This window comes from Hylaeus anthracinus, unplaced genomic scaffold (genome assembly GCF_026225885.1).
Source record: "Hylaeus anthracinus isolate JK02 unplaced genomic scaffold, UHH_iyHylAnth1.0_haploid 11989, whole genome shotgun sequence".
Lineage (NCBI taxonomy): Eukaryota > Metazoa > Arthropoda > Insecta > Hymenoptera > Colletidae > Hylaeus > Hylaeus anthracinus.
The window spans coordinates 12,677,062-12,686,411 of NW_026534337.1; the positions used below are offsets into that span (position 1 = coordinate 12,677,062).

Genomic DNA, 9,350 nt, shown 5'->3' on the forward strand with positions numbered 1-9,350 from the left:
AAATTTATGTATATCTAAACAAACATTGTGAAAAATAACTGTGGAATTATAGAATGAGATATTTCACAATAAACAAACAAAAATTGAATTGTTCGATCAAATAAGCACAATAAACAAGTTGTTATATATTGATTTTATTTCTAATCTTTATCATACAAAAATGTAGTCTATATTTTCAACTTTACTTCAAAGAAAAAAAACGAAAGTGAAAGTAAGGAACGACAGAATTTTTTGTATTCATTTTTGTTTACATTTCTGATATTACATTCTAATGGAAAATAATACTATTTAGTATACATATATTCACTAGTGGAATCTCATTTATTTATTATATGCATACTCAAGTCAATATGCAAATGATAATAGATTAATAAGCTAATAATGCAAAAAATCGATCCAACTTATTTCTAAGAAGTGTTGTATTTTGTAATTATTTATCAATATCTGTTTTGTTTTACTCTAAAAAACAATAGATTGTAATGAAGTTTAAAATAATTTCTATTAAAATGAAATTTTATGTAAGAAAGAAAGTTATTTTTTTGATATCGTTAAATTAATAAGAAATGTTGCAATTCAATGCTGCATCTAAACAAAACCACGTGATTGCGACTGTATGGCGGGAGTTACAATGTCAATACACATATGTGAAATTGTTACATGTTATTATTTATATACATATAAAATAATATTTTAGTTCGTCTTTGGGGCTCTAAGTTAGCAACAATAATTTAATGGACACTCTGCTATCAGTTTTTTAAATCTTTGTTGAACCTATCCGAATTTTGAGCCACATGAGTCATATTTACGATACACTCCTGGTTATAGTCGTTCCAGCTATACAATACAGTCACGTGGTTTTATTTACCAGTTGTACGTGTTGAGTAGGGCAAAGCCATTGAACTATACTAATTGTCAGTGGACCTTGGACCATACTTCATAACCGATCATGATGTGGTTTAAAACCACTTTACTTTTGCTATTTTTTGCGTTATGGCAACCGACTTCGCAACATATTTTCTTCAATAAATTTCAGAAGCAATCACGCAGTCAAGATGAATTGGACAGCGCGAAGTACAAATATCAAACCAAAACAATCGATATGCCGGTATGTTTTTATAAAAATTTCTATTGTTGAATTTTCAATTTTGTTATTTATCAAACTTTGCATAAACTTAAATTTGTCTTACAGGTGGATCATTTTAGTTTCGCATTACCAGATACATTTAAGTTAAGGTATCTTGTGAATGATACTTGGCAATCAGGAAAAAATGCACCTATTTTTTTTTATACTGGAAATGAAGGTAGCATCGAAACTTTTGCTCAAAATACGGTGAGAATGACAAATCATATTTATATCATATATTTAACAATATTTAGCTTGCTCTAATTTTTATTTTTTTTATAATGTTTGAACTCAAATTCATTCCAGATGTTATGCTAATTACCATATTTTACAGGGATTTATGTGGGAGATAGCTCCAGAATTTGGAGCATTATTAATTTTTGCTGAACACCGTTATTATGGAGAATCTATGCCATATGGCAATCAATCTTTTAATGGTTCCCGACATTTGGGATACCTGACATCTCAACAAGCTCTTGCAGATTACGTTGATCTTATTCAGTACTTAAGATCTAAATTAGAATATAAGTACAGTCCTGTTATAGTTTTCGGTGGTTCATATGGTGGTATGCTTAGTGCATGGATACGTATGAAATATCCTCATATTGTACAAGGGTAAGTGAATTGAATAATATAGAAAAAATAATTGTAAAAAATATAAAAAAAATATTTTAGAGCAATTGCAGCTTCAGCTCCAATTCTTCTATTTAATGGGATTGCAGAATGTGAAGCATTTGGACGAATAGTTACATCAGATTTTAATAGTGGTCATCCAAATTGTCCAAAGTTGATTCGTAAATCATGGGATGTTATTAACAATATGACATCAACTGGTAATCTAGTTTTACTTCTTATACATACTTGGACATTGGTAATTTTTATTTTGTAATATTTTCTTCATATCATCATTTTATTTTAATAGACAAAGGAAAAATGTGGTTATCAGAAAATTGGAAATTATGTCAACCATTAAAAAATGCCAGTGATGTTAAAAAACTCAAATCGTTTTTAGTAGATATTTATACAAATCTTGCTATGTTAAACTATCCATATGAAGCTAATTTCATAGCACCATTGCCTGCTTATCCTGTTAATGTAGGTATTAATTGATTGCATAATCTATAAAAAGTATTTTTAATATTTTTATAAACTAATTACATTTATTTTTATTTTCATTACAGGCTGCATGCAAACACCTAACAAACGAATCGTTAACAGGAACGGAATTGATGACTGCAATATATAATGCTTTTAATGTATTCATTAATTACACTAAGGAAACAAAATGTTTAAATACAAATGATTCTACGCCAGAATTAGGTGCTCGTGGTTGGTCTTATCAGGTTTGCACCGAAATGGTGATGCCAACTTGTATGAATGGTGTAAATGATATGTTTGAGCCTGATTCATGGAATTTTGATGAATACACCAAAGACTGTATGCAACAATATTCAATAAAACCACAGCAAAATTTAGCATGTGAAGAGTATGGATGTGCTGACTTATCAACCGCAACAAACATTGTTTTTAGGTATGTATTAGCAAATAATACTTTTAATATTTGAAAACTTATAATAAGAACCTGGCATAACATTCGTAATATTACTATGTGTATAGTAATGGTTTATTGGATCCGTGGACTAGTGGTGGGGTATTACGAAACTTATCTTCATCAGCAGTAGCAATAATAATTCCAGAAGGTGCCCATCACCTTGACTTAAGGAGCACCAATGTTAATGATCCATATAGTGTTATTTATGCACGAAAATATCATCGCTATTTTATTAAAATATGGATTAAGGAATATCGCAAGAAAACGAAAAGGTTCATTAATTAAATATTTGTTGTTCTGATGCTGTAATACGGAATTGTGATAAAGTATGTATTAAAATAGAACAAATATATACATTTTAATTATTATTCTTTATTTCGGAAATTATATATAAAAAAGCATAACATGCACATAATAATGATTACAAATACAGTAATCTCGATTGTTTTAAGTAATCAGCAAAATGAATTGAAAATAATACAAGCAGTTTATTATCACAGTAATTAAAGAATACACGTGCTGTAATACAATTTGAAATACAGGCAGATAAAACTATAAAAAAATTTGAGAAATTGAAATATACATTTGAAACATTGGATACAATAATATTACGTCCGTAAAGTTTGTGTATAGTTTAGATAACTTCATGTAGCAATTGCACGAGGCATCGATTACTAAAATGTAAATAATATTCTAAAATCACTTTGACTATGAAGTCCTATAGAAATGCTACAGTATTATCGTCACGCTAAAAAATCTAATTGATATCAAAGTATACACAAATGGCAATGTAAAATGACACAAGTTTGTTAACTATTATGTGGTAAAGATTCAATTTCCTGTCTTTCCAGTTACGTATAATTAACATCCCTATATAGAGCAAAACGTTTTATTTCTTATCACACAGGTACAGCACATATTTCCCTCTCTAAAGTCTTCATATCAATCTTCTATTTAGTAATGATTTCTATCGCATGCCGTTAAATATGAAAATGTAATTTCTATGAATTTATATTTATTATTGATTTCAGTATCGACATCTAATATTTAACAGACAACACAGAGAAATGGAAATATATGAAACGTAAAATCTTACCATTATGATAATTCACTTTAATTGCTATAACTTTTATAAGTTATAAGAAAATTACCCGATTCGAATAAATTAAAACTCCATCGAGTTTAGTTATAATTTTTACCATATTACAATTAATATAACATGATTTTAATGCCAGTTATGAAGAGGTCTTTCAGATATGATATTTTTCTACTGTGTTATGTGTTTTTTGCCTTCATATAATGTTCAGAATACGATGAACGTATCGACTAAAAGTAAGAATAAATATGGAATCGTATGAAATGCAAAGTTTGTCATATAAATTATATAAACAAAAATAACTTAAAATAGCTCGACAAAAATTCTAAAAAAAGTACTTAGTGAAAAATAAATATATCTATCATTTTATCGTTTAAATATATTTTTAGTGTGGAGTACGTCTATGTGCCGTTGTTGGCCTCGGTACTCCAGATCGACCTCTTATTTTCTTTGGTTGCACAAAAGTATTATCGATTCCAGTATTATAGGAAAGATATATATTTGACATATCAGGTTGAGTTTGCTATAAATAAACAATATTATGAATATTACGATCTATGCTTATAAAATATAGTATCAATTATAACAAATTATATAAATACATACATCTTTGTTGGTTCCTATTGGTGGTGTCGCTTGTGCTTTCCGCATATTATTGCCCGTGTATGCTACACATTTCAATTGCCATTCCCCAATATCTTCATTCCAATGAACATATCGTTCAATCATCGTCTGTAAAAAAATCAAAATTCATATATTTTTTGTTACACATGATTTATATTTACAGATACAGCTATATGTTATGCATACTTGATATTGAACAGGGATGTAACTGTTCACTATTAACTCTTGGAGTTGTAATTCTCTTCCAATACCTCTGACTCCTTCTAGAAGTCCTTCCATTTCTCTTTGATGTTCTTGCTGTAAATCGGATAATTCTGCTTTAACGGACATTAACATTGTATGGACTCTGGCTAATTTTTTCGTTTTTCCTGCAGCTTCTTCTTGTAAAGAAGAATACTTTTCTTCAATATCAATACGTTCAGCTTCTTTTGCTTCAATAGCTTTTTTCAGTTGTTCTTCTCTGCTTTTACGTTGATCGAGTTCAATCGCTGCCGCAGCTAATAAATGTTCTTGAGCTTCAGCCTTTTCCAATAAATTTTCGCCTCCAACTAATATTTTATTTTGTAAGTTTTGCATTTTTTCTCGTAATGCTTCCTTTTCACTCCTGTAAAAATAATCGTTTTATAAACAACATATCGCTTGAATCAATTTTTAAGAACTTACTGTGTTCTTTTTAGTTCTATGACATCTTTATCATCAGGACTTTTATCCTCTCTCTCAGCTTTATCAATCTTCTCAGTGGAATCAACATCTCGGTCTTCTAGTTCTTCCATTGTTAATATTTGACTTCTTCTACGTTTTGCTTTTTTCTCATGCTTAGTTTCCCCCGTATCTTCGGAATCTTCTGTGTCATCTTCAGATTCTGAGATTTCAGCGCCATTTTCCTCTAACTGTTTGCGCAACTGTTCAATTTCTACTTGAAACTGACGAAGTAAAGCATCCTTTGGATCTTCGTTAATTCTCGCCCTATTTTTAATGTTTTTAGCGCGGTTTGCATACCGAAGCGTGCTAATGGTTTCGTCATAGTTTATATCGGCTGGACTTACATTCGCACACTACATTCAAATAATTAATTAAAGTAATAATTTAACGAATTATGTTTATTTCATAAAAATTAAGAATACTACCATTAACGTTTTTGAGTTACCACCCAAAGAGTCTTGAAGCAATCTTGTGAGTTTAGAATTTCTGTAAGGCACATGTGAACTTTGACCATCAACCAATGCAGATATTACATTACCTAACGTTGAAAGTGACAAGTTAATTTTTGTTGCTTCTCTTAAACGAACTCCGGAAGCTTTAGTTTTGCTTTGTCTTTCTGAACCCTAAAATAAAACAACACTTTAATATATATACTTTAAAAAATACACAATACATTGATTGCAAGCATCACGTACAGCCAAATCAACTAAATGAAGTTTGCCCATTTTAACATGTTGTTCGCCATCTTCTCCAAGTTGACTAGATTCAACTGTGATCGTGAATATTGCGTGAGACCTCGAACTCGATACATTCATTGCTGTAGCCCCAACAACACCTACAATACAACCACATCATTTGATAAATCATTAGTTAAACAATCTCTATTACTTATGACAACATAATTAATATGTGCTGTTATTATTATTATTTTAATAGTAGAAGAATATAATATGAAAGCCTTGAATAGGATACTCACGGTTTTTATTGCCAAGTGACATTATCCGATCTAAATCATCAGCATTGTTTACAACATATCCACTAAGATCCTTTACAAATACTCCAATGTCAGGTCTTTCTTTTACTTCTAGTCTTGAATTTTGATCTTTACCTAATAGATCTCTAACTTCCTCATTGTAAATTTCTAAATATGTTGCACGTACAAGGAATCTACCAATAAAATAATATTGCTTTAAACATTTATTTAACTGAAAACAATTCTTTGTAGCGATACTTACTTTTGGTTGTCATGAGCTTTAGCTATATGTCCAAAAACATGTGCAAAGCTATTAGGAATAATACCTCTAAGCTGAGGTGATGTTTTTGCACCTGACATGGTATATGTTTTTCCAGTGCCAGTTTGTCCATATGCAAATATAGTTCCATTGTATCCTTGCAGGACTTTATCCACAATAGGTCTTGCTGTTTCATTGTAAATATCAACTTGTGTTGAATCAGTATCAAAGACAGCATCGAAAGAAAAAACTTTTGGTGGTTCTCCTTGTGCAGCATTTGGATTTTCAACAGTTATTTCACTATTTATAGTATCTACGTGTACTATATTTTTCGAATGTCCGTCCAACTCCTTTCCATTTAAAGGTCGAACACGGACCACAACCCTAACATTTTCTATTTCTCCGAGTTCCGTAGTGCTGTCCTATAAAAACAATATCATTTTTACGATCGTCAAAACAATACATAGCTGAAAGAATATAGAAACTAAAATATCTAAGAATCTAATACATCCACTAAATTTTCTTTCTGGGTGCTTAATTTAATGATAAAATTACGATGACACGATTTGACAGATCGAACTGTCAAACAAATTTTTTGATACGATTCTCCCCTTAAGATATATATTTCTTAGGATGTATGAGAATACTTACTTCGGTCTCCGGCATTGCAACTCTGTTTCTTTTTAAAGTCACATAAAAACACGATTTAGAGCAAAATGCTCAATCTCAAAACACTGGTAGAACGTAAGGAAATAGCAGACGACCTCCGTAAACAAATGGATCGATCTGTATGGTTGGAATTATACGAAAATTGGCGCAGGCAAGTCACGTCATCTGTATCTGCAATGTTGGAAGCTCGGTAGGTAATTCACCGACGTTTTCTTCCTTTCGTAAATGTTTCAAAAATTATTTTTCTAATGTGAAGTTATTCTAGCTTCCATTAATTGATAAATAATCCTATAATATGATTCCTTTATTTCCTCGACACCGAATATTTCATTTTATTTACAAATGAAATAAAATGTAGGACATAAATTATTAGTTACAGGAATGTTTACAAAATTAATTATAATTTTAGTAGAATTTTAATTGTTTAAAATTCTTCGTACCTGTAATACAGTTATGTTTCGCGATATTTATAATATACTTATGACAACTCAATTTGCGTTTAAACAGATAAAAATATATTTCTATTGATTTAGAAACTTGACAAAAACAGGACAGCAGGAAGTGTTCGCACACATTGTGGCCGCATTTTAAATTTGACTCGTTAGGATCATTGTATAACTTGGCTTCTACGGTACTAAATTTCACTTCCGCAAGTGTACATTTTACATTAGTTACTTGCGTGTTCACGATTCGTAAGTCTTCTACATGATATCAATGACCATGTAAACCTATGAAAGAACTCGAGACTTGGACGATATTTGAATATCGATGTGATTAATCAGTTTTCCCAATTTTTGCCATCATGAAAAAAACACACCCGAGCGATTTATAAAAATGGAATCTTTACAACCCTCTTCCCTAATTTGAGATTACTTAGTTATCGAGTTACTTAATATTATTTTATTAAGATTACTAGGTTTAAATCGAACGTTTGGTAGTTTTCAATTGTATGGAGACAACATTTTAACTTTATAGAAATTTTCATGAGTTTTCGTTTGGCATCCAACGTGTTAAGCTTGTTAAAAAGTATTTTCTGCTAACGACGATAGGAAGTTTCGGTGGCAACGAATACCCAATTTACGGAGACAAACGTCGGGTGAAAATTGCATGCATACGCACCAGGAACAATGGGGGAGCAAATTCCCCCTCCGCGTGGCGTGCTGGTCCCCCTCTGTATATCTGGTACCCTGGAACCCCGATGCATCTCCCCACCTATATAGAAAGAGTACTCGTTTGAAGCGAAGCAGCAGCAGCTGACGACCGTAACAATGCATTCTCTGTACGCGAGAGCAATATGTTCTACACAGGGTTACGAAAGAAGACGGTGAACTTCCATGCGCGCACGCTACTGGCTGGTAGATTACCGGTGTTACAGCGATGTAAAGCCACCAGGACGCGTAGGCAGCAGGTAAGGACCTATTCGCTTTGGCGAGATATCGATCTTGCTTAGTTTAACATTCGAACCGGGGTGATTGAGGTACTAACGAAGAAAGTGTACGTCTAAATGATCAATCATAATATGGTGTTTATATTTTTCTTCCCCTCGACTTCTTCATTTCGAAGACGTCGCTGTGCTTAGGTGAAGTTAATAAACACGCGGTCGAGTTTTCCTAAAAGTGCGCGGTTGTACGTGTAAAGTGGTTTCCGAAGACATCAAGTATGTTCTCGAATCAATAAAGCGCTCCTTAAAAATGTTAGATACTCTGGCTCACTTAGGGTGGATGCAGTTGTTAACGATGAATTTGACATTGGAGAAGTACGTGTTAATAAGTAGTAACACGAAGTATTCATTCACAATTTAAAATAGCAAACTAAAAATAATATTGCGTTTTACTGATTAATTCTTACAATCAGTAATTTTGAAAAGCATACTTGCATTAAAAATATTGTCAACGTTCCCGTAAAGAACGTGACACGGAATTCTTCGTACCTTGCCATTAATATCATAGATTTGCAATTCGCGACAATTCGCGCTTGGTAAACACGAACAAGACGAGAAAAAAGTCATCCAGTAGCAGGACATTGTGGTAGACGCGGTAGAGGAAGGTTAACGATAGAAAGAAGCGAAAGAGGAGCGATGGAAGACGAAAGGACGAAGAAGTAAAAAGGGTTGGAAGAATATGACGAAGGGAAATGGAAGAAGTGAAAGAGGAGAGATGGGTTAGAGGACGAGGAGAGAAGATCGAGAAGATGGAAAAGATGGTAAAAAAGAGGTAGAGAAAAGGCTGAGGAAACAAGAAAGAAGGAGGGTGGGGAGGGAGAGAGGGATAGAAGAAAGAGGACACAAGAAAGAGAATACTCGGGAGGTTCTGTTACCTGGTCCGCTCTCCTCTACCTGTGTGACGGCAGGTC

At 32.3% G+C, this 9,350-nt stretch overlaps 2 protein-coding genes across 2 annotated transcripts; one reads left to right on the plus strand and one right to left on the minus strand.

Annotated features, from left to right (window-relative positions):
• The first annotated feature begins 893 nt into the window (after positions 1 to 893).
• On the plus strand, positions 894 to 3,043 carry LOC128887457 (lysosomal Pro-X carboxypeptidase). Its single transcript, XM_054143334.1, has 7 exons — positions 894 to 1,105; positions 1,190 to 1,330; positions 1,458 to 1,738; positions 1,799 to 1,956; positions 2,046 to 2,218; positions 2,305 to 2,654; positions 2,741 to 3,043. The coding sequence occupies exons 1-7, from the start codon at positions 947 to 949 to the stop codon at positions 2,958 to 2,960; spliced, it is 1,482 nt and encodes a 493-aa protein (XP_053999309.1). The 5' UTR covers positions 894 to 946; the 3' UTR covers positions 2,961 to 3,043.
• A 100-nt stretch (positions 3,044 to 3,143) lies between these two features.
• LOC128887456 (kinesin-like protein KIF3A) lies at positions 3,144 to 7,120 on the minus strand. Its single transcript, XM_054143333.1, has 9 exons — positions 6,981 to 7,120; positions 6,333 to 6,751; positions 6,074 to 6,264; positions 5,793 to 5,932; positions 5,523 to 5,720; positions 5,059 to 5,450; positions 4,582 to 4,999; positions 4,378 to 4,503; positions 3,144 to 4,294 (listed from the first exon to the last, which is right to left on the minus strand). The coding sequence occupies exons 1-9, from the start codon at positions 6,993 to 6,995 to the stop codon at positions 4,157 to 4,159; spliced, it is 2,037 nt and encodes a 678-aa protein (XP_053999308.1). The 5' UTR covers positions 6,996 to 7,120; the 3' UTR covers positions 3,144 to 4,156.
• Positions 7,121 to 9,350: the final 2,230 nt, after the last annotated feature.